Genomic DNA, 25,585 nt, shown 5'->3' with positions numbered 1-25,585 from the left:
TAGTTTGCTGGTCTTGAGCATTGTTGTGTTTGTTAACACAATGCCAGGGTGGAACAACCAATCAATTGGTTCTGCTCATGAAAGGGTTATAAGGCCACTTCCAAACAATCTAAAGTTTCCAATCTTCCTAGGAGTGGACGTCCCAGCAAGTTCAAACCCAAGGAACGACCAAATAAACTGTTGGGGGAGAAGGAAAAAAAACACCTCAAAAGCAACCTCTAAGAATCTACGGGCCTCAGTTAGCATGTAAAATGTTAACATTCATGACATTGCTTGGAAGGTTTACAGGAGAAAGCCTCTTCTCTCTAAGAACAGCATTACAGCAGAGCTCAGGTTTGCAAAATCACATCTGAACAAACCACAAGACTCCTGGAACGATATCCTTCGGTCAGATAAGACCAAAGTGCAGATGATGCAAGGCACCACGTTTGCTGAACACCTAACGCAGCATATCAGCACAAACACCTCATACCAACTGCCAAGCCCAGTTGTGGAGGAGGGGTGATACGGGCTTGTTTTGTAGCAACAGGATCTGAACACCTTGTAGCCATTGTGTCGACCATGAACTCTTCGGTACATCAAAGTATTCTAGTGTCAAATGTGAGGTCATCTGTCTGACAGCTAAAGCTCGCATGAAACCATGTCCTGTAACAAGACAATGACCCCAACCACACTAGGAAAACTGCAATGACAGAAAGAGAAAAGAATCAAGTTGTTGTAATGGTACCGTCAAAATGCAAATCTAAACGTGATTGAAATGCTGTGGCAGGACCTTGAGAGAGCTGTTCATAAATCAATACCCACAAACTTTGATTAACTGTAGCAACATTGGAAAAAAATGCTGTTAAAGCTGGTTCAACCTGCTGCTGACTCATGGGATGTTCTTAGTTTTTCCACACATTGGTTCTGCATTTTGGCTTAGTATATGCTAATGACACAGTGTAATGTATTTTGTGTTGTTGTTCATCTGAGGTTGTATTGACCTAATTTTAAGAGCTGGTTAGTGTGTACTTTCTTTTTCTTTTCAAGTTCAACCACAATATCAGTTATACAAGTACACATTCTGTCTCGTTGGTTTAAACCCGGTCCCTCCATCTCTCTGTTCTGCCTCCATACACGCACATATGCACGCACAAACATATCCGCACACACTCCTTTGGAGCAGTTCAATTAATGTATTACAACAATAAGAACTGTTTTCCTATTGAACTGGTTTCCATCTCCCCTCTCTTTCTCTCAGACCCTCGCATACACAGTCACACACAGCTTCTTCTATTGTCAATCTCTCAAGCTGGACCTCTGCACCATACTGCCTACTGCCCCCCCCCCCCCCCCATTTATGTCCCTCTGACAGGCCAAAGTCCCAAAGTGCCGGTAGAGCAGTTGGCAGAGTGAGACAGAGCAGAGAGATGGTGAGAGGAAAAGGGCGGGTTGTGGAAAAAATTGGTCCCTGGTGGGCTTCATGGGTCGTGGTTACTGTTTATGTGAGAGCACATGTGTGTGAGAGTGTGAAGGAAAGCGCTAAAGACAGAGAGATGTGAGGAGGGAAAAGAAAACTGTGATTGCACACAAAAATCAGGACAGATTTGTTTCTGCACAGAGCGAGCAAAATACAGAAGGGCGTGTCGAGGGTGGCAACATGCTCCTCTTCTGTGCTTACTGACCTCCAAGCGTAAAAAGAAAAAAGAAAACAAACACTAAACCATAAATTCTGTGTCTTTTTTGCATTTTGTCAACATACAAACCAAAATCAGAAAATCACCGGACAATGAAGGCGGCTACATGCATGTTTGCCAACTTTCACTAAACACACACACGTAAAAAAATAAAAATAAAGAATTGATCCGCACATAACAAGCTCGAAAGCGTATATTTACAACAGCCACAGCCTGGAAGACCAGCTCCACAGACAATAAACCCCAACACAGCATCCTGGGTTGTCATCATCGCCACATGCAACATAATGTATATTCTCCCCCAACTCAGGAGGGAGCTGACCCTCAGCACCGCCACAGCCAGCTGCCTTTGGGGCCCAGGGAAAAGGCATTGAGGCATATGTGTGTTAAGTGGAGAGATGTAACAAGTTGATAATATAGTCAGATCATCAGCTTCTGCAGAGCTATAAAACCAGACTGCTATGACCAAAGTGTGCTGTGAACTCCGTATCATATGCAGCCTCTCCTGCCTCTTTTGACGCTTTTTCCATTTTGCAAAGTTGGATATAACTAGAAAATAAAATCTAGTTGGAGGAGAATGAATGTGGGGTTGAAAATAAAAAAATAAATCAGAAAGAATGCTGGGTGAAGCTTAAGTTAAAGTACCTTTTGCACTTCACATCTTTCAACCAAGTTTTGTTGTGTGATTAAAGTCTTATACTCCGTTCTCATTGATTAAAAGAAATCCAAAGGGTGCCTAATCATACTTTGGAGCTGAAGCAATTAAAGATTTTAACATTATAAAAAATCATGTATCCTTTTATTTATCAGCACAATGTTTTCACATAAACACATTGCTTTTTTTAGCTACCAAGAAAACTATAACCCTGTAATAAGTATGGACATTTTCTTAGAAGTTTATCCCTTTTTTTTTCTTTTTTTTTTTTTAAATAAAAATTACCAGCAGAATACACTGTAAAGGGCTTAATGGAGCACTTTATTTCTTACAACAGTGTAAAGCTACACATTCAGAAATTGCTCCAACACTATCGGCATCTGTGGAGGATATCATAGTGTGCTGTGTTATGCAGCGAGTACAAGCTGTTAATGGATGTTGGAGGGCCAAGACCCACGAGACCAGCCCTAATGAAAACGTGGGGGGAGATCAGCGTCTGCTCTCTGCAGTGGACAAAAAAACAGACAGAAGGGTCTTGGCGAGGGGTGCATCTATTTCTGTGTATGTGTGTGTTTATTTGTGCAAGTCGAAAATAGAAGTTAATTAATACAACGACGAGGGGACATATTCTATGAGTTTCACCACTTTCTTTCATCATTTTGAGAAAAGTGTGATGTTATAGCTATTTCCAGAAGCTGGTTCATTTAGCTTAGCATGAAAACGGACATCATACTTCATTCTTCAGAAATAAATATCTGAGTGAATGTTGGGGACATTAGCCTTCTCACATGCAGCCCACGGGCTGCAGTGCACTGACACTGCATTCCTCCCACTGTCCAAAAATATGCATGTTAGGTTAATCGATGATTCTTAATGCATGGTTGTTTATCTCGTTTGTCTCTCTGTGGCCCTATGAGGGACTGGCGACCTGTCCAGGGTGTATCCTGGCTCTGGACTTCTTTTGGTAACCAGTTGTCGCCCCCTGCTGACCATCACAGCGAATGCAGATTTAGGGCACTTCCAAACTAGCTTTAATTTTTACATTTCAGGTGTAACACGCATCTTTTTTTTTTTTTTTTTTTTTCTAAATACTGCCTATGAGAAAATATAGTTGCTAGCTGCTGCTGCAATGTATTGTTGGTAAGTTACTTAACCTGTGTATAGAAAAAGTTGAAGCACAGCTGAACTATTGTGTTGCCGACAGTTAAGCCGTTGAACACAATCGACACTTGTCCCCGTTTCACTTTGGCTTTTGTACCAATTAAACAAAACAGGATAAAAACATCTTTGGACTGATGCAGGCTCACCGTTTTCTCCTCCTACACTAAGTCACACATTGACTATTGACTTACAATAGAGGTATATAGATTTTCTACCCTGATTCCAAACAAGAGATCGAATTTTTTCCCCAGAATTTCAAGCTATTATTGTAAACCATAAGCATTTCTAACCCTTTATCAATTCTGCAGTCTTTACACATGTTGTTGCATGTTTAGAAAGAGACTGACCACAAACACCATACAGGTGATGAGTCGTTCGTATTTATGACATTTCATGTCTGTGTCTACAGCCTGCGAAAAAAAAGTGGTAAGCTTGCTTCAAGTCCTGCATGTGCCCACAGAGAAACATAACATTACAGAGATAGAAAAGCTCCCTGTGGTTAGAACATGCACCACAGTGGCCCCACCCTTGAAGGACTACAGGATGGGGTGGGGTTGGACTACCAATGGAGACAAGACACCATGTGAGTTAACAGGCAAAACAGAGAGTGACAGATTCCTCTACCTGAGCACCTCGGAGAGCGAGGAGTCGCTGTCATCCGACCTGGAGGCAGAAGAGGAGCAAGGAGAAGGAGGGGTGGGGTGGGAAGAGGAAAGGGTTAAGCACGCTAAGAAAAGACAGAAGGGTTACTGGCAAAGGGTTAAAAAGGGAGGAGTGACTAGTAGAAGGGTTTCAGACATAAAGCATTGCACAAACTGGCAGGGAAGCTCAGTCAACAATAAAGCTTGTCCAGTGATAATCAGGCAGTTTGCCATAAAACGTGTTTCCACTCAAAGAAAAATCACTGAACAGGCTGCATTCTTTGACCTCTGTCTGCAGATGTAACACTGAAGGTACACCTACACTTAGCATTAAGTGGACTTATTCCAGTTGTGTTAGAAAAACATCAGGGGTGAAAGCTCGGAGGAGATAAAAATATTTGGGGAAATTTTTTTTTACTTTCTGGCCAAGAGTTGAGAGGAAAAGACTGATACCACTCAATTAAATTACAACCAGCAGCCAGGATAAGCAATGGAAACAGCAGCAAAAACAAGCCCGACTGTCTAAAGTGAACAAACTCTGCCTATAAAAAGGCACCTAAAGCACAAATCTATACAAAAAATAATATACAGGGCTTAAGAGTAAGTTCTTTTCCCAAAGCGATTTTATACGGATCAAATCGAAACAATACAGTGTAACACATTAAAGTCTATTACCTTGTAAACCTTAGAGTGCTTATAGGTAGGTTTTCTCTTTTTTAGTTTCATTCATCTATTTATTTTTTGTTCCCCTGATAACTGCAGCTATGAACCTAAGTCAAGCTAACAGCTGCTGGCCGTTGCCTCATACTTAGCGAACAGTTATAAAAGTGGTGTCAATCTTCCCATTTAAAACTCTGCAAGAAAGCAAACAGGTGTATTTCCAAAATGTCAAACTATCAGTCGGAACAAAACAGAAACAAAGACACAGAGAAAAAGGAAGGTGGCCAAGGAGGAGACGCTGATGCCAGGATAGTCCTTCACAAAGATCACAGAGCTGGACATGTACAGCTTTTACAGGTTTTTGTTCTTTGCGTCTGACTATGGAGCCAGCGTACCCTCCAGAATGAACTCTTTCCAGTCAAATCCAGAGAATTAGTACAGAAAGGCCAGAAGGGATGACACACAGGGTTAACAGAGAGGAGATTCCAGTTGATTGGGGAAGAAAGGAAAAAGTCCACACCACACCCATACCGTCACAACAGCTCAAAGGAGAATACCAGCATGTGTGTCACGGGTCACTAAAATTGTTATTAAATTGTAAATATTTCATAGCCTCTGATTTGTCACCTTGAGAGCTTGTGCTGCTCTCTCTGAACATGAAATAATTAAACTGAACGTTCTGGATGTGTTTCAGGAGAACAGCAGAGTTTAGAGCGTGATAGCAATTCCTCCATTTCTTGTTGTTTACTGTCAACTACGGCGGCTATTAGCATAAAATTATTAGGCTCTCACCACCAAATCCTTTTAAAATTCATTGGTTTTTGCGAAAGTACAGTCAATTTGAAAAAGGATCTGGGATTCAAAGCCTCTTTATCCAAAAGATAACAAGACAAATTTGTTGTAAATTTGTCTTCTTCACTCTCATCTTGCGTTCCAAATCTGTGTCAAATGCTTGAGTCTCACAGGCAACCAAACTATTTAAAGATGAATCAGCGAAAAAACAAAGGCAGAATAAAGTTTAGTCACAATCCCAAAATCATCTAATTGAATTTTAATAGGTTTTATGAACTTGTAAAAGAAGTGAAGATCATTACTATCCTCTTTCTTTGCTTCTCATCCGAGACACAGTTGCATGGAATTCATAGAATATTCAGCTGGCTTTATATTTTAAAACATTTGCCAGATTTACATACATCTAAAATAATGTATGCTTGTGATAATGAATTAAAGGTGAGCGTTAAGTCAGTGTAAGCAATGATTGGACAATGAAACAAGTAAAATTACATTTATGGTTAAAATTATACATTTGAGGTACCCAAAAAAAAAAAAAAAAAGTGATTTACCCAGTGATAACTTATGCAAACAAAAGACTTACAAACTTCACATACTACAAACTCACATTTCTCTCCTTCAAAATGCAAAAACACAAAAACTGCCTGCAACCACCGTCGAAAAGAAAAGAAAATCATTCCATCCTGCTGCATCATGACGGGAAGCCGTTTCCTGTGGCAACCTCACAAGAGACCGTAAACATAAACAGCCTCCCATACTGTTTATTCACAATCGACTACAAACCTCAACAGCTGCATGAGAACATGGCAAGAGCCATCTCATTTACCTACCCCTGGTCTGGATAATGAGGAGCCACAGGCTCCCGCACACACAACACACGCCGTTATTAACACATACAGCCCACATATGCACAATCACACCCTAACTCCCTCTTTCACAGCATCACATCCCTGCTCCCTGCCACCAATTAGGGGTCTATGAAGCTGAGAAACGCTGTCTTCCAATAACAATCACAAAATGAAGAACTACAGGGCAAAGGCAAAAGTTGGTTGACAACGGCTGACATTTGTCAGAGCGGAAAGTTGGAATTGACTGCGAGCAGGAAGGGAAGCAGGAAAACTCTGTCGGCTGACACGAGTCTCGTACGCACATTGTCCCTCAGTCTAATGTGGCAAGATTGCACACTTACACACCCAGAGGCACTCAGAACGTTTTAACTTTATGTACTTTATTAAGATGAAAAATATGAAAGGCCTTGTCAACACCACAACAGACGGCAGAAACGGTCTGATATAGAGTCAACAGACTCACATACTGTCAGGCAACATTAATCACAGAGTTGTTTCAATCAAATTATATATTATTGCACAAGCTGATTTTCTCCTCTGTGGCCAAAGCAAAGGCGATATTAATCATTGTAATGCAACCACAATTGCTCATCACAGTGAAGGATGATGAAATATTTGGTTTGACACATGGTTATTTTTTCCTTTGGATTGGAAACACCACTGTGATTAGATCACGTCGTCAGCATTACCAAATGTAGGTCTGAAGGGTTTTGGGTTTGGACTCCTAATGTTTTTACCAACCAGATTCTATGTTTGCACCATTTGTCCCCACAGGACCTACATTAAAGCCAGAAGAAAGGTGAGGTAGCAGATTTTTTTGCACTTTTCTCTCAAAAGGCCTGACCTTCACTCCATCTACCAGACCCTCAGCCATGGGTGAGAAGAAAAGAAAATGAAAGGCAATGGTTTGAAAAGAAACGGAAGTAATCAAATGAGAATGTGGGAACAGAAAGGACACAGTGTGTGTGTGTGTTTCTCTGACAAAACTGCACTCACTTGTCCAGAGCAGAGCCTTGGGTTTGGTTGCTGGTGAGCCTTGAGAAGACGTTGCGGTCGTTCCTGGTCCTCAGAGGAGGGGAAGAGGGGGGAGTGTAGCCATCAATGGGCCTGAGGAAGGTGGGGAATGAAAGAAATTTAAACAAAATGGAAAATGAAAATGCGTGTGACTGAAATACTTAACTTAGTCAAACAATGTGCTCCACTTGCAAGAAAAATACCAGGATTTTGAGAATGACATGTACCTGTATGCACGGTCGTAAGACTTCCTTCGTGTTATTGGGGAAGTGTCATAACCCCGAGACTGCCTGGGACTGACACACACAAACAAAAGCAAGCAAACTAAGTGGAAGTTCAAGGAAGCACAAAGGTGATGTGCAAAAAAAGAAGAGGGGAACCTATGTACACTGTTGGGAATCTATGAGCTTGATTTAATGTTATTTAACAGCGCTTCTACCAGACCAATTTCTTCAGATATCAAAAAATAAACAAGACTAAGACTATGCTCCCAGAGGACTGGACCTTACTTAAAGAAGATTTATAGACAACAACATGCTTTCCGTCCTGTGATTTCCGGTGACTTTTTACATGTTAATGTATTTCAGAGAAATGCAGAATGTGTCACCAAATGGTCCTCAGGTGGTCAAAATAAACAAGCAAAACTAATGTGATAATGGTTGTGTTGCTGACGAAGCGCTGCAAGGGCTGATACATATCAAAAACAGATTTGGTCCAAGCTACATATCTGCTGTCGCTCTAATCTGTCACTATAATTAAAATCTCAATTACTTACAAAGTGTGTCCCCTAACAGGCAGGCTGATGGTGCGGGACGCCCTGTCCCTGTGGTAAGGTTCCCGCAGGGCCAGACTGAGCCCCAGACTCCCTGGAGCGAGACTCAGGCCGTCCTCTTGGATGTCCGTCAGTGACGCCAGAGACTTGGTGATGTAAGGCTGTTTGCTGCCTGATGAGGGGTCCAGCATGGGACCGAGACACTCAGCTGACACAGCCTTCATCTGGGCCGACAGACGAGGCTCCATCTGAGTGAAATGTGTGAACCATTTGTGTTACAAAAGGACAAGAAAAGAAAGAGAAAATGATGAGGGAGGAGGGCAGCGGCATAAAGATATCTGACATTGGAAAAAAGGTCTGAGACTTAGGCTGAATTTAATTGAGACGATGTCTGAAAACATCATTGAGGAGGGAAAAAAAGCCATGAAAACATGAAAGCAGTTACACAAAGTTAGAAGCCATTCTAGGTCATCCATTCAAAGGTCAAACAAAAGCAGGCTGGGGGAACATATAATACAAACAAATATATAAGGCATATATATATATATAAATATAAGGCATAGCACTAACAAAGGACAAAGGGGATTTGAGTCAAATCTGTGATTATTCCATCACAAGGTTTTAGGAGGGAGGATTTATTATTTTTATTTTTTTAAATGAATGGTTGTACTGCCACCCTGTGGCTGCAACAAAGAACAGCAGATACTCTGAAAAACGAGGGCTGACGGGCGGGGTGTTGAAAGCAAAAATTCAACCAAAGTGCAACATTAACAATGGTAACGTGCAGTATCCTGGCTCCGACAGACATTGAACAGTTGTACCTTTACTTTGAAATCATCCTGGCTGTTGGATTCCTTCATCTGAGATACACTGAAAAAAGGCAGAGGAAGAAATGGAGAAATGTATTGATTGAACATGTTGCCCCTTTTCTTTAAAAATAAAAAATAAAAAATCTAACAACAGCAGATCCTTTTTTTTTTTTTTTTTTTTCAAAGAGGATCTGGATGAGATGTGCACGTTGCTCAATGTGTTTTTTGAGGATTTTGTTAGGAGAAGCACGCTCACCTGCTGTCAGATGCTTGGCTGAACTCAGAGGGCTCCTCGTCTGTACTGGCATAACCATTTTCTGGAATGACATGAAACACACAACCTATAAGCACACATGACACCAAATCCTCCAAATTCATATGAATAGATTTTGTATAAAGGAACATTTCTGCTTTTTCGAAAAGCAGTTGTTAATTTTTAATCTGATGCCAGCTATAAATTTAAAAAGGTTGGAACAGAGGCGTGTTTACTGCTGTGTTTGGAACTGACAGGACTAGTTACTGCAGATTCGATAGTAAAATATTTTCCCTTGCTTGCTTGATCAGCTGCTGTACAATTCAGAGCCTCTTTTGTTGTTGTTTAACACAAAGTTGGCTGTTTGGCTATTTGACTACCATGTCTTCAAGGAGGAATCAGATATGATTTCACATGTACTTGAGTACAAGGACTTACAAGGACCACTGAGCCATGCCATTGTCATACATGCAGAGAGTATTTTGACATCGTCTTCCTGAAATAAGGCGGGCGAGTGGAAGGCAGCATACGTTGCTCCAAAATCTTGACAAAAGTGCAAGCTACCCAAGTCATGTGCACTAATGGAGCTCCAGAACACCATGGGTACAGCTTAGAGCCCTGCGTCAGACTGTTTTCTGACCATTGCCATTCAATTTCTCACATTCTGAATATTCAAACAATAGCTCCATTCATTTGATCCAGTGTGGTCAAAGCTGGCTAATTGCTGTATTGGAGTCACACCGGGGCAATTTATTTTCTGACGGCTCTTTCCTGTCTGCAGCCAGATTAAAATAGTTCACATCAACTCCCATGGACCCTAATCCCAATGAAGTTCTCTAATATAACAGTAATTAAATTCATACTGTCATTTTCACAACATAAGTTATTGTTCAGATGTGAAAATTATATGTAGAAGTTTAATGTAGAAATGACTGAAGCCAAGAGAAAACGACTGACAAGCCTCTTTAAAAGATACATCCATTATGTGCTGAAACAATTTATAATTCTTCAGATTATTATTATTCTGTCCTTCACCGGCAACAACAGCATTGTTATAGTTGATAGAGTATTAAAAAAAGTCTGCACCTGTGCATGCTCAACAACTAACGAGCATGCACAGGTGCAGAAGCCCTCGTTAATATTCCTGATATTAGAATTGCATATTGAGGTATATGTTTATGTGTCATAAGTCATTTCATCATCACGATATTCAACAATGATATCGCATGATTTCTTCACACCACACGGCCCAAATGCAACTTGCATCTGGAAAGCCTGATTAGTTTGCAGACTGAAAGGATCTGTGAGATATCTTAATTATATGCATCTATGTGCACACACACGGTGCATCCATTGCAACCCTAAAACAACAGAGCCCCTCCACAAAACAAAATCCCAATTTAACCCCTCGTTTGAATGTATTTGAAAGGGAATGTATATTCCGCTTTATATTTTATCACTATGATCCTTCCCAACATTAAGACCGACTTTGAGAAACAGTAACATTTAGAAAAAGCCTCTTGCACACATCGGACATATCAAGACGTAACAATGTAGTGTAATTAAACAGGTAGGAAGGAAACTTGAATGTTATGTCCATCACAAGAAGAACCAGCAACTAATGACATGGATGAAAGAGAAATAGAGCCGGTTTGGAGGAGCAAGTTATTCCTCACTCATCGTCTTATTTAACTGTTCGAAAACTGTCAAGTGTAGAAATTAATCTTGGAAAATGCTGTCAGTGTACATCATTTTCAGTGTATTGTTCTTTTTACAAAGTTTTCTCTTTTTAGGATTATTTAAATATCATTCCAATGTCATATACATAATATATATACATTAGGTAATCCTAACTTTTTTCACTTTCATACTTACAAACACATTTCAAAACCTGCACTTTTTCCATTTTTACTTTAGCAGGTAAATTCAATTAGAAATCCCACTTTTAACAAAGTTTTCTTTTTTCTTTTTAAATCAGTATACATAAAAGTACATGTAGTTTAGTAGAAGTTGCGTGTAGTTTTGCATCCCTCACCCTGCTGGACATTGTGGATGAGAGCCTGGAGTTCAGGGATGTATTCAGCCTTTTCACGTAGAGCGTCCAGGATTATGTGATTGTGGGACGAGCCGATCACATCGCTCTGCCTCAGCTGGCCCTCCAGCAACCTGATCTGAGCCTCCCTCTGAGCCACCTGTAAACTCTGCACACACAGAAAGACTGACCAATGTCAAAACCTACAGCACAGTCCTATAACACTAAAGTGTTAGAAACAGGAAATGCGTTACATAATAAAGACTGTTTTATGATTGCATTAGGTATGTTTATTCATCTTTTGTATGGAGAACTGCATCCCTAACAAAGCCATGCAGTATGAGGAGGCCCCACCAGATAGCATTGCAGCAGTTAATCCACATTTAATACAGAAGACTACTGTTTGATATATATGTTTTGTAGTTATATCATTCGAGTCAGTAACCCCTTATTTTGCCTTGTATTTATGTCTTTGTTTTCTCATATTTCCCAAATGATAATTTACCTTTTCTATGGAAGCTTTCAGGAAGTGATCCAGCAGGTGGCGTGCTTCAGCCAGAGAGCAAGAGCTGATCACTACTGACGTATCCACAGAGTCAAGCTCATCCTGTAGGATAACACAACACTGAATGTCAATGGGGGAATCCTGCTGTGCATTTATAAGTTTGTGTCCGTCTTCATACCTTAGTCTCCTCTATCTGCACAATGGTGGCCTGGCAGTCTGACAGGCTGTCATTGATGTAGTCTATATTCGCATTCAGAACCTCAATGTCCTCATTAATCTCCTGAAGGAGGCGGTCCTCAGCCTCCGGTCCCTCCCCATCTGCCATCAATACCTCCCTCTTATGAGAGAGCGCTTCCTGCTGGACCGTCAGCTCCTCTCGCTTCTGACTCATCAAAAACACAAATGCACGCACAGCAAAAAGAAGGAAAAAATGTCAGCGCTTTCTTCACAAAAAAAAATAACTGCAAATGTAAAGACTAAACATAAAATTGGGGGGGTTTAACATTTGGACTTTTTCTCACATTCACTCTGATAAATACTGTGCCATCTTTTTATTTAAACCAATGAGACTAAAAACTGACAAAGAGTTTGATTGAGCCATTAAAAAAAAAAAACTAAATAAATAAAAAATCCAGGAGCCCCAAGAAGGCCTTCAATTTGTTTGAAAAGACTACTGTTCCTGACACATTTTAACATATATGAATCTATAAGGAGAAGAAGAAGGAAGGGTCACTCACTTTGTTTTAGTTCTTAAATGCTAATATGAAGTGAGTCAAAAAAAGCTGCAGATGTAAATCCATCACCTACGGTGGAGAATTATTCATTGATGCCTGATTTCTGATGATCACTTTTCGCTTGGGCTTATTGTGTCGCAGCAGAAAAACTCATTCCAATTTACTTCACTTCCACCAAACCACATGTAACCAAAAGTAGACAAAATTCCACACAAGTGCCATTCATACTTTGATGAGACGATCCATGTCAGATTCTACGTTAGAAATGGTCATTCTCTGCATGACAATGTCCATTATCCGACGCTCGAGGGCTTGCCACTTCTGACGGGCAGACTTGGAGAAACTGTTGGCTCTACTTCCAACTGTGTTGCCCAGTCCTGCTGGCTTCCGCTGCAACTTCTTTCTGCTGCAGGAAAGATGAGATGAGATGTTCCGAGAGGGAAGAGAAGAGAAGAGAAGAGAAGAGAAGAGAAGAGAAGAGAAGAGAAGAGAAGAGAAGAGAAGAGAAGAGAAGAGAAGAGAAGAGAAATAAATCAAATCCCTGACATAAACAATCAGTGTTTCCACCATTAAAAAGTTCTTTAGCTAAGTGTGTTGCTGACTGTCTAACTGACCATTGTATGCGGTGTGTACAGTAGCAGTCCAATTTAATGATTTTGTAGGTTTATAGTAGAAGCCATGTAGAGACCACATCAGCTCATCTTACCCAATGACTCTTGTTCCGTCCATGCTCCCCTCGCTCTCTCCCAGGTACCCGTGCACATTGTTCTTGTTGTTCCACTGCCGCACCAACCCGCTCACAGTCCTCCCAGTCTCCGGCTCAGAGCTACTTGCTGTAGTGCTGGCTGACAAATCGGCTCCAGAATCCGTAACCGGAGGAGTCTGGTTCCAACGGGCCACACGTCCAGCCACTCGATCCGACATGGGTTTGGCCAGGCGCCGCAGGGCCGTCACCTCCTGGGTCTTCCTACGCAGCACCAGCTCCTGCTGCCGCTTCTGAGACTCCAGCGCTCGAATCTGGTACTGATGGGCGGTAATGCGTAAAAACAGTAGTTATGTTTTGTAAAGATTATGCAGCGTTTATCTAAATGTTTTATTCCACTTTAAATGTAATTTAGAGTCCTAAGTTGAGTGGGTTTACTTTACATATAACTGGCTTACAAAGTTCTGATCATAAAGGGATTTAATACTTAAAATGAAGCCCTGAATAAAAGGATTATGACTGAAAGCCAGAGCATGACAGTAAAAATTTTCATGCCCATTCCTAATCCCTCTTCTCCAAGGAAAACAAAGAAAGACGGAAGTTAGAGCTTGAAGAATATGTGCAAATATCTGAAACATGATGGTCAGATGCATGAATCAGGTTTTCATAGCGTCAGGTGGACAAATGAAGGCCTTTCACTAACAAGCAATCTGAATGTTAACACTCCGGGTATGGATGACTGTCTAAATACAGTAAGGAACACCGGGTTTGGACCATGATAACAAATCCTGTAATGCAGCTCAAATAGGATGTGTATAACTCACACTGGTGTCACTTGTGCTCATTATCACATTTCAAAACAATTTCCCAAGAACTCTATTTCTGACACCACAGCAAACATGTAAACATGTATGCAAAATGTCTGTGATCACAACAGTACACTGACATTTTGTGTGAGTGAAAATGTTATCCATCAGACTCGCTCCACACACCCACGCACACACACACAACTACTTCCCAAATGCTGCCTAACCTCTTGTCGCCGCTGCTCCTTCTTGAGCTGTGCGATCTCACGGTTCCTCTTTGCCTCCACCATCCTCCTCCTCTGCTGCTCCTCCTTCATCTGCTTCATCAGCACAACCTGAAAACAGCAGAAAAAATGTCTGGTCAAACTAAATATCCTTTGGCCTTGCTCCCATTTCTCCCGCCTGACCCTCCTCGCCGTTCCCTCACCTTGGCTTTCTTCATCTCGTTGACCTCAGTCTGGAGTTTCTTCAGCTCCCGTTCATACCTCCCCTGGTTTTTGAGGAGACGCGCGTGCTCCTTCTGCGCTACTTGCAGCTTGAGAAGATCGCGGTTCATCTCCTTAAGGCGCTTCTCGTACTCCTGCTTGATCCTGTTGGCCTTGTCCTCTGTGTAGTTTTCCATGGACACTGCACAGCCAAGTGGTAGCATTAAAAGGCTGCTCAGGAGACTTTGTCTTAGAGTCAGTAAACAAACTAAACTCACTGAGATTCTGCAGCACACGGTCTCTCTCCAGCTGTGTGTCTCTGATCTTATTTTGCAGGAGGATGAGCTTCTCCTCATACTGCAGCTTCAGCATCAGCAGCCTCCGCTGGCTGTTTTCCAGCTCGTCTATCAACTTCTGCTTGATCTCAATCTCACAGGTCAGGTCAGCCAGGTCTGCTTGAAAGTTGGCTGCATGTTGGAGGGTTGAGAAAAGTTTTCATTTTGAGTATCTTTTTGGGGGTAAAAAAATAGATCAACTCCAAACCTTTAATATTTGGTAACTCGTTTTTTTGGGGAACTATAAGTCTGCAATCACATATATGCTCCTTTCACATAAAAAATATTACCAGCATTACAGTAAATAGTACATCAAACTAGATTATCTCTTACAGGTATCCAGTAGATGCAGATAAACAGGACAATATGAGAGGGAGCATGACACAGGGGGGAAAAAATCCATTCATTTTATTGTAGCAGCTGCCTGAGAAGCACCTTTCTCGTCTGAGTCAGAGTCAGAATCCACCAGACTCTCGTCACTGTCAAAATCGTCCTCCTCCTCCCTGCCCTCCTCTTCGTCCTCACCCTCATCTTCATCGCAGCCACTCTCCTCTTGCAGTGGAGACATGATGTCCTACACACAGGGACGCATGTAAGCATCAGACTTTGTTCCTTTTGTCCAAAGACTTAAAGCCGAGGCCTTACCTCGGTGTAATTGTCATCTGAGTCGATCTCGCCATTCAGTCCGTTTTCGCCACCTCGTCTGCTCTCTCCGTTCTCGTGAGTGTGCAGTTTCACTCGTTTCTTCAGACCTTTCTCCAACTCTGGACTGCAGAAGAAAAAAAGCATGTTAGTGTAAAGGGTAAACTCCGGCATTTATGTTTTAATTCAGTCATTTAGCTTCTATTCAAAGTGACTTACAAGTGAGGAGCAAAGTTCAAGCCTTTACTGCCTTGGTGCAGTAAAAAAAACACTTTAGAGTACAAGTGGAGCAGGTGCAGCCGTAGAAAGTAAGTGCAGAAGTGTAAGTCATTGTAGGTTAGATGTATTAGGAAGAGATGAGTCTCTCCATGAGAGGAATGCAGGAGCAGATTCATGAAATCCATCACTACATTAAGATTGACCCCCAAAAAACAAAAACAAAAAATACCGGATCAACCTGCAATAATAATGCAGACGGCTCTACCCCTGAGAGAGATGGCACACATTCTGAACATCCACCATTAGGGCTTTGGGAGTGTTGCCAAGTGATGTGCTTGTGGCAATATCAGACCTCAACAGTCCCTGGCAAAGTCCACTTCAGTGCATCAGCTTTATTACCAATTTTACTTTCCCCTTTGCTCTCTCTTTTACAGTGCTTATCACCCATTCCACTTCTAAAGTCCCATCTAGAACCATGTCTATGCTATTAGACTGCAATTAGCCTGTTAGGTTGTGTACTCATCTCTCCTATGACCCAGCAGCCAACTGACTGAGTAATTTTTGTGTCCAGGCCAGCGTTGCAACTAAGCACTTTTCCCAAAGTCCCAAAGCCATAATTGACTTGTGATGTGGCTTTTAAAGAGAAAAGTAATGAGGAGGAGAAAGTGTGTGTGCAGAGAAAATTGGGCCCTTTCACCTTTCAAAATATAGACAGGTACATAGATATAGACTTAAGAGGACGAATTAAAAGTTAATTTAACATAAAACTGCGCTCTTCACATTTCCTGTGATGTCGTTCCTATTTTTATACAGTAAAACGTTTTTAAATGGATAAAAAGTCTATGTCCCCTTCTCCTTTCACCTCATCCTTCTCTGCCTCCTCTCCTTCTTCTTCAGCCTCTCGATGTCCATCTTGGCGCGGCGCAGCACATCAGTCATCTCGGCCTCCATGGACATGGGCATGGGAGACGACCCAGGGGGGTGGCCGGGGGCGGGGCTAAGAGTGGAGGCTGGGAAGGGGGAACGAGAGGAAAGCCGAGCCACCTGCCGCCGCAATGACTCATTCATGGCTTCGCTCTCAAGAAGTTTGGATCTGACAGAGGAGGAAGAGCAGGGGAGAAAGAGAGAGTTGAGATTCAAGCTGGCTGATCAAGTTACAAATTTGCTTAAGTCTGGTATGAGCCGTAGCATATGGTCATTTATGTTATCACGGAAGGTTGAGGCTCTCACCTAAGTTCTTCAACCTCTCGGATATATTTTTGAATTAGAGTCCCGATTTCCTCATTGCCTTCACCTAAAAGGTAAAAAGTAGACGAATCAAGTTCAAGACAATTTTAGGAGCCTAAGAGCAGACACATCTGAACAAATCATGCATCTCTCTCACGTACTCGACTTAGTGAGCAGAGTGTTGACCTCATTGGCCAGCAGGTGTGTCACACGGGTGTTGAGATGGTCAATGGTCTCTTGCATGGCCTTCACTCTGAGCCGCAGTGTGTCATTTTCTCTCTGCATCATGGCATTCTCTTGGTACAGGTCGCTGTAGCCCTCTGAACCATCCTCACATGCTACACGCTTGCCCTGCACGGAGCAAACATTCAGCACCAACAAAACAAATGTTTGAGGGAAATAAAAGACAGATTGACGCTGCAGCCCAACCTAACACAGTGCGATTGTTGAAATGACTCCATCTGTCTGTGGCTCTTCAATCAGCTATTGTTAGACTTTGAATACTTAAGATTGGAAAAAATCCAGTTGACTAAGCCTCGAACAGAGCACCACTATCTGATCCAGTCACAGCTCGCAACACTCCATTACTTCTAGACTCCAGTCACATCACATCCCTTATTACTGCAACGAGGTCAGCTTGAAGTCTCTCGTCATAGTCACTTCACTTTAGTAACCATGGTAACCCTCTTAATCTAACAAGAATCTGACAACCGAGGTGAAAGACTGGTTGTTTCTTACAGTCCAGAGGTCAAAGATGATGAAATAGTGGAGACTCTAAACAGAGCTCTCTTTAATTCTCTCTCAACATACTCCACATACTTTGCCTTCGATACATACAGCTGAATAATCAGATCATCTCAATATTACAGCGTAAAATACTGCATCTTGTCAATTAATCTTCTCAATAGTCACACTGCACTATAGACAAGGCATAAGTGGATGTGCGTGGGTTCAACTAATGGTTTCTAATACAATATAGCCATCAGCTGCAGCAGCAATAAAGGCCTCTGCAGCATCATCTACTCTTATTCCCATTAGCGTTGTCTCTTTCTCTGACCAGTTACTGTTCTCAGTTTAATCTCTTGCCATCCCATTCAATAGTCTCTTACAGTGTTATTGCATCAGTAACGGTGACAGCCAATGTTTTAGCACTCTCTTTCAACTTGTCAATTTCTATTTCTCAAGTCCTTCCCCCTTCTGTTCAAGCCTCATTTTCTTTTTCCCCTCTGAGTTCCTCCTCTTTGCATTTCTGTCTCCAACAATGCTTCTTACTCTCTGCTTCCCCTCCAAATATCCATCACTCACCGCCTTGTACTCCATTAGTTCCATCTGCAGTCGGGCTATCTCAGCACGCATTGCACTGATCTGCTGGCTGGTCTTGTCTTGGTTCACCACAACCTTGTTCTTAATATTTCGGGCGCGATTGGCATACTTCAATGTGTTGAGCGTCTCCATAAAGTCCCGGTCTGACGGGCTGATGCAGGCGATCATCAATGTGTGGCTGGAAAGGAGGAAAAGACGGACAGTGTAAGCTCATACAGAATGAAGAGGCATTTTTGAGTTTATTCCAGAATATCTTGTATTGCTTTTTTTCTTTTTTTACCTGTTGCCTCCTAGTGAGTCTTGTAACAGTCGGGTAAGTTTAGAGTCTCTGTATGGGACGTGTCCTCCCTTCTTGCACTGATCACCTAAAGCGCTGATCACATTTCCCAGCGCCAGCTAGCACAAGGTAGAGAGACATGCATTTAAATACCGTATACCAAAAGCAAAGGGCTGAGATATTTACAGCCACATTGTTGCTTTGCTTGTCTGACTCACCAGTCCACAGTTAATAGAGATTCCCTCTCGGGCCCTCTCTCCTGTGGCCCCTGTTCGTTTGAGTCTCTCAGAGCCAGCCAGGTCCACAAAGTGAAACTTGGCCATCAGCGTCTCATACTCTGGCTGGGCGATGGCGCTGGAGTCTATACTATTCACCTCCCCGTTCTCCCCCCCTCCATTCTGCTGGTGAGCGTCGATATAAACAATAGACGAGGAGGCAGAATCAGAGGCAGGGTTAAAACATCTTGCTTGTAATTGCCACACTGTTTCATCACCTTGCATCCGGCTATGTTTAAACACAAACTTAATGAATTATGTTCCTCATGCATGGTCAATAATATATTTTTTCTAAAAACTCAATACATGCTTTTTTTCTAAACCATATTCATTCTTTCTTACCCCTTTCTGTTTAATCCCAGTAATAGCTGACAGATTTTTGGTGAAAGAGATGCAGGTGAACGTTAATATCAGTCTCACCATTTGCAGCTGTTGGCAGACTCTCATTTGACAGAGGTGGATGGTGAAGATGGCGTGCGAGCGTGAGCTTTGGGCATTCATCTGTGTGCTGGCTGTGGTGCGGGACAGAGCGCCCAGCTTCAAACACTGCAGCAGCTGCAGCACACACACAAAAGATTTCCGTCACTTGACGAAAATGGCACAAAGAAAAACACGCAAAAAAAATATTGCATGCTAATTTTATTTCAATGCGCTCGATCAGGCTCATGCTTCTGAGAAGATCTCAACATTTGGCATTTTTCATCATGATGAAAAAACAACTTCATGTGGTCGACTTTAAACTCCCAACAGAAAAGTTCTTGTCATCTCGGCTCACTGGAATATCTGTCAACCGCAAGAGTTTTCATTGCCTTCTTAGTCTGTGAATCCTCTCCCCGCTTTTTAAAAACCCTGCCTCCTTCTGTCTTTCTCCAAAGACTCCATCATTGCCACACTTTGCCTTCCTCATCCTGTTTTGACATTTTCTCTTTTCCATCTCCCTTTGTCTTTCAGCTGTTTGATTTTTAGGAACACACTGTACAAATAAATTATCCAAAAATCCTCTATCCTGTCCTTTTTCTGCTTCCTTTCAGAATCTGCACGCTTTTTCCTGTCTACTTTGTGACTTATTTAAGAAGAAAAAAAGCTGAATAATGCCGCACATTTGATCCCCTTCTCCAAAATCACCAGCAGTCTTCTGTGTGAACCTTTTTAGAAGACATTCTTAATGTACTACTGACCTCCTTCCTCTACAGTGTCACTGTTAATCTCTTTTGAACTATCAATCATTCCACATCTGTGGCCGTAAACAAGCCACAATCTGGTAAAACAACCCAGATTGTTTTGTAGTTGAGAAAAGACAGCGAACAGGAACAGTGGTGGTAAACTTAATATCTAGAAAACCAAGAAAACTGTTCCTGTGATTGCTTAAAAGGCTAAACAACACCTGGGATGATGGCAGAAAACCTTCAAGAAGATTTAGCAGACTTTGGAGAGGTGATGTGCTGTTCTGCTGTGTAGCTGTATAAACACGACAATCATAAGGGGAGTCCAGAAGAAAACCTTTGTTTCCTCAGCACACAATTCAGCAGTAGAAATTTGCACATTCATATCTTATAAATCCTAATTTGGAGACAATTTTCCTGGACTGACGTAGGTAAATAAAAGCTAAAAGATCTTCTAGGCAGCAATGAAAATAGGATCAGTTGGGTAAATGAGGAACAAATTCATGAAAACAACATCTCTTTAACTGCATGTGTTGCTGTCAGTCGCACATTGAACATTGCTGCTAAACAGAATAATGGAAAAAGTCTTAACACAAGCAAATTCTAAAGGAAAACACCAGTCATGATGATCCTAAATACACTTCAAAATCCACAATGAGAGGGATAAGCTGTTTTCACTATGACCCCCACAGTCTCCTGACATTAGCATGTCAGAAATCTGTGAATGGACCTAAAAAAAAGCAGTGCTTGAAAGACCATTAAAGAATCTCACAAAGCCTTTTGAATGAAGAATAGAAAAAAAAAATCCCCAAACAAAAAAATAAAACAAAGAGACTGACAGACACGCACAAAGACTCACCTCTTCCTCTGAGTGTACCAGTCTGGAAGTGACTCCTGTGGTGTAGATGCTGCCGCTTCCATCCTCATGGATTTTAATGTTGGACTTCCTGCTGCGAATCTCGGGATCTCTGCCTCCGTCAAATAGGTCCAGGATCTCCTCGTTGTACAACTACAACAAACACATAAGCAGACGCATTACCCGCCATTATCCATGTGTGATGCGAACAATTTGAGGATTTATTAGACATCTGTTATCATTACACAGCAAGTTAAAGTTGTGAAAATATTTGTTCTTAAATCATTTCTACAGCAGAGTCTGTTGCTGTCTTTTTAATGACATCAACGTTTGTTGTTGAAACAAAGCTCTGCGACCAGTGGTCAAAATAATGACCTCGCTAAAACCAGTGAAGTCAAAGGTCACAGGGGTCAGCTGAAAGCTCAGCTGTTCCCATCTACTGCCAAACACTCACACACATACATCTGTTTTCCATAAACAAAGATAACCTTTTGACCTGAAAAACCTACAGAAAAAAACACTAACAACAAGGAGGGTGAAAAAAAATTAAAGAATAAATTAAAGAAACCTAAACAGAAAAATCATTTGATTTATATAAATTGTAACTTCTATTACAACACGATAAAGTAATCAAATCCTACACACAGCCGCACATACTACTGTACACTCCTAAATGCAGGTCTAATATTTGCCAGCCAAAAGCCCCAGAGGAAATGATTGATAGTCATATATCTAATTTCTCCTACACGGGCATCTCTCCCTCCTCTTGATTCCTCGCTCGTATCCATCTTCTACCACAGTGATGAGGAGTAATGTCAAAGGTAATGGCAAACATTAATCAGGACCAACAAAGCACAAGCAGACATTCCAGCCCATCGGTCTTCAAGCTGTCACTTCCTGTTTGTGAAAGACAAGAATGATCCTGTTTTCTCCCCCATTTGTCCCATCTGGTTAGAGTTAATATGGACCAACATTCAGCGCGCACACACACACACACAGAGAAGTGCACACTGTCAAGCAAGATTGTCACCATTACACCACCATGCACCACTGTTCAAATGTTGGATCAAGTAATACTGTGTTGTGTGTCACACACCTCCAGGAACTGGGCGCTGACTTTAAAATCTGGTGGCTGGCTGCCGGCCTCCTGGGCGCGCACCTTCCTGTTCTGGATCCCCTCAAACAGTTGGTGAACCGCCCGCGGGATGATGCCTTGCTCTTGCAGGCTGAGGCTCACATCAAAACCCGTCCCCATGGTGTAGGTCTTCCCCGAGCCAGTCTGAGACACGTTTCATCAACAACGAGAAGTCACATTCACTCCCAACATCAACAAGCGTGAACAGGTACTACATCCATGTACTGAAAGTAATGCTGGCTCATTAGATTTTAATAAACATAAAAGCGTGTGGTCTTCTTTTATGTGTTTTTTGTATTTAAACAATGAATTTCGTATTTTTTTTATATGGTTAAAAAAAAAAATCTGCATGTATGGGTCCTCACGCTCATACCTGTCCATAGGCGAAGACAGTAGCGTTGTAGCCCTCGAAGCAGCCCTCAATAAGCTTGTACACACAGCTCTGGTAGATGTACTGCTGCTCTGAGTCAAGATCAAACACAAAGTCATAGGTGAAAGCCTTGTCCTTTCCCAGGAGGACCTGCGGTTCTCCAGGTGTAACCAGCGTGCACACGTGGCAGCCCTCTATCTTCTCCTTGGCCATCTGAGGACGAATCCTGAAGGAAGAGGACAGAAGATAGGACAAACAATTAGTGAATGGAGAAAATGATGCATTTACACGTAGAAAACTGGCACCTTCACACAAACTCCTCAGTTTGAAAACATTGTGATTATAAAAAATTATAAAGTCAGATGAAAAAAAATGACAAGATCCAGCGTAAAACATCTAAAAAGAAACAAGGCACTCGATATGGTGAAACTAAAAAGAAGTCCCTCAAAGTAGAAGAACCATTGGGACAAATAGACAAATTAACAGCAATGTAAATATGTTGAGTACAGCATAATATGGACACCTCTCGTTAAAAACTAGCGCTCGTTGGACCACTGATGATGGCAAGCCAATCAGGCTCATAGGTCATTATTCCAGCTGCTGTTAATCCTTCCTATCTGGTCTTCCGACTGCTGGCTTTTCCATCCTGACAGGTAGTTCACTGCAGTTAATTGCTTTCACTTGACATCCCCGCTGCAAAACTATCCCATATACTTCGAGTCCAAAAAGAACGCAGTCCCAGCTCTGTAGTGTCTTTGAACTCGCTGACTTAATGAGGGCAGGGTATTTAAGTTTATGATCATTTTAACTTGTTTGACAGCACAATGGCAGGAAGCCCTGCAGGCAAGAGGGTTGATTAATTAAGATGTAGCTGTTAAAGACATGCCACTCTGTAATATGCTTGTGCTGCAGCGTTGATTGACTGCGAGAAAGTATAACAGAGGAATGTCGCTCTCACATAATGCACATAAAACAGAAGGCCTGCCAGAGTGCGTGACTTTCAGAGGTATAACATGGACACAGAGGGGAGGTAATCACTTTAAGCTGAGAAAAAACCCATGAGCAAGCATTTACTGAAGAACTGGGTCCACCGCTCCACATGCTGAACCTCCCCCCTGATTCGATCTTCAGAGAATGCAAATTAACTTCCCCTGCACTTTACAATTACACTAGAGACTCCCCATGGGATGCTGCAACAAAGACGCACACACAATATGATACGGTAAAAGGCCAAAGAAAGCAAGAGAGATCCCAAACTACACACAGCTGTGGTAGGATGGGACATCCACAAAAGTAACTCTGGAAACAAATGCCCTACACATGCAATTCAAAAACAACCTACTGTACTATCTTCAATTCACACATGGTTCCTCTCAAGCATGCATTGAGTACCACACCCGACACCAAGACACACACAAGCATTTAATCCCCTCACTACACATCTTTACAGTGCGACAAAAAACACGCGCACAACGTTACACTTCTGGCTCTGCTTCAGGCCTTAAGGAATCACTGGAGACTCTTCCAGGAAGGAATTAAATACATCAGAATAGTGCGATTCAGCAGTAGCAGGATGTGCACATAGACAACCTGATTACTGAGATTACGAGAGTGTGACTTTAAATGTAGCTTGCAGACAGATGAATTCATTTTAATACTGGATGTGACCGTGACACAGAGGTTAATGAATCTAAAAGTGCTGTTTAAGCTAATTATCAACATAAAGGGGATATGACAGAAGAGCAGCACATTGGTTCTGTACAGTGGACCTGACTGCAGTGAGAGCGAGAGAGAGTGTGTGTGTGTGTGTGTGTGTGTGCGTGTGTGCGTGTGTGTGTGTGTGTGTGTGTGCGTGCGTGTGTGTGTGTAACATTTATAGGTCAGTAATAAAGCACAAAAGACTGTAAGGAAGACTGAACACAAATCTCTAGGAATCATAAGTCCTCAACTTGGAGATTAATAAAGTAGAATGAAACTGAATTGCGTTCCTTGCACATTCATTCACCCTGGCTGGTGTTTTGCAAGCTAAGCTTTGGTCATACGCATGGTCTTAAGAGGATATACTGCATTTCAAAACCAGTTTTCCCTTTTTTAACAAACATACCAAAAAGACTCATGACATCAGTGTCGGTTCTGTTTTGTGTAGCTGGTGTTGGCATGCTGACACATTAAAATTTTTAATTTTTTTTTTTAAAGATGGTGATCATTATAAACCTTCTCTAAGCGCGTTGATGTTAACATTAAGTTCAAGACTGAAATAGACTATTTCAAACGACAGTCTAACAAAAGCTCTAGCATGACTTAATTTTGAACACTTTTGTGTGAATGCATCCAGTATTCAACAGATATAACGTTTCATACCTGTGTATAAATAAAGATCACAAATGCTGATTTGTGTCACGGTCACAGTCATGGTTTTAAATAAACTACAAATGACACATTTGGAAAGTCTGATTTACAGATTTCACAAATATTCAACAGTAAAAGGAAGATAAGTCAAAAATAAATATTACAAATTAATTGACAATGGCTATAATGTTTAGCAGGTTGGTTTGGGGAATATCCTAATCCTATTAAGTACATAATAGGATCATTAAATCAATAAGTGTCTAATTTTGGTGTTTTTAGAGTGCTTCTGAGTGACAATACACAACAGAGGCTTCAAACCAGGTCACCCCCCCCGACACGCAATGGTGAGTGGATACAATTTCCTAAATTTGAAAAGAACATACATTGGAAAATAAGACTGTTATAATTTGCTGTTTTTGTGGGCTTGAAGCTTCTGTGAGAATCATCAGTGAATATTTGAGGCTTCAACTAGGAGAAAACTGCAAAAGCCACAGTTGGTAACCTAACATTATACCTTGCTAGCATGTAGATCGCAGTTGTAAGCCCCAAAAACTACAAATTATTTACAGTTTTCAGGACATCTGCAAAGCTCCTTGATTTATTGTGTTTGATCTTTAGGAAAGCAATGTGAATTCTGCAGTCATTCCAGACCAAAGACTGTCTCCAAACACAATTTTGCATCGTCTTACTGATGAGGTTCTGTTCAAAATGCAAAGCTCGCCAAGGCAACAGTCTAACTCAAAGAAACTCCTGAGCCCAGATGTATAAATCAGTGTGTAGCTGCATGACAAAAGCTGTGTGTATGCACAAAGGCAGAAACGTGAGTATGCATTCTTTTTGCCAGATTTATAAAGCAGTGTGGTTCGCTTTTACAATCCTAAGCATGGAGAGCACAAACCTGATTTCTACCTCATCTTAATATTATCCA

At 41.6% G+C, this 25,585-nt stretch overlaps 1 protein-coding gene across 8 annotated transcripts in view; it reads right to left on the bottom strand.

The window, feature by feature from the left end:
* Positions 1 to 25,585, bottom strand: part of kif21b (kinesin family member 21B) — a 65,172-nt gene that overhangs the window by 15,937 nt on the left and 23,650 nt on the right. For 2 of the 8 annotated variants that reach the window (XM_075460611.1, XM_075460615.1), the window contains exons 2-27: positions 22,312 to 22,534; positions 21,900 to 22,082; positions 20,807 to 20,956; positions 19,205 to 19,339; positions 18,728 to 18,910; positions 18,513 to 18,628; positions 18,215 to 18,410; positions 17,071 to 17,260; positions 16,913 to 16,976; positions 16,545 to 16,775; positions 15,467 to 15,590; positions 15,257 to 15,395; positions 14,765 to 14,953; positions 14,489 to 14,688; positions 14,289 to 14,396; positions 13,259 to 13,575; positions 12,781 to 12,958; positions 11,997 to 12,200; positions 11,819 to 11,920; positions 11,317 to 11,482; positions 9,285 to 9,345; positions 9,041 to 9,089; positions 8,223 to 8,467; positions 7,675 to 7,743; positions 7,430 to 7,540; positions 4,117 to 4,155 (exon numbers count right to left, since the gene is read on the bottom strand). In XM_075460611.1, the coding sequence (XP_075316726.1) occupies positions 4,117 to 4,155; positions 7,430 to 7,540; positions 7,675 to 7,743; positions 8,223 to 8,467; positions 9,041 to 9,089; positions 9,285 to 9,345; positions 11,317 to 11,482; positions 11,819 to 11,920; positions 11,997 to 12,200; positions 12,781 to 12,958; positions 13,259 to 13,575; positions 14,289 to 14,396; positions 14,489 to 14,688; positions 14,765 to 14,953; positions 15,257 to 15,395; positions 15,467 to 15,590; positions 16,545 to 16,775; positions 16,913 to 16,976; positions 17,071 to 17,260; positions 18,215 to 18,410; positions 18,513 to 18,628; positions 18,728 to 18,910; positions 19,205 to 19,339; positions 20,807 to 20,956; positions 21,900 to 22,082; positions 22,312 to 22,534 (3,972 nt within the window). The remainder of the gene's footprint in view (positions 1 to 4,116; positions 4,156 to 7,429; positions 7,541 to 7,674; positions 7,744 to 8,222; positions 8,468 to 9,040; positions 9,090 to 9,284; positions 9,346 to 11,316; positions 11,483 to 11,818; positions 11,921 to 11,996; positions 12,201 to 12,780; positions 12,959 to 13,258; positions 13,576 to 14,288; positions 14,397 to 14,488; positions 14,689 to 14,764; positions 14,954 to 15,256; positions 15,396 to 15,466; positions 15,591 to 16,544; positions 16,776 to 16,912; positions 16,977 to 17,070; positions 17,261 to 18,214; positions 18,411 to 18,512; positions 18,629 to 18,727; positions 18,911 to 19,204; positions 19,340 to 20,806; positions 20,957 to 21,899; positions 22,083 to 22,311; positions 22,535 to 25,585) is intronic. The other 6 variants (XM_075460613.1, XM_075460619.1, XM_075460614.1 and 3 more) reach the window with 4 other exon arrangements.

This window comes from Odontesthes bonariensis, chromosome 3 (genome assembly GCF_027942865.1).
Source record: "Odontesthes bonariensis isolate fOdoBon6 chromosome 3, fOdoBon6.hap1, whole genome shotgun sequence".
Classification (NCBI taxonomy): Eukaryota; Metazoa; Chordata; class Actinopteri; order Atheriniformes; family Atherinopsidae; genus Odontesthes; species Odontesthes bonariensis.
This window is presented reverse-complemented; position numbering and strand designations above follow the sequence as displayed.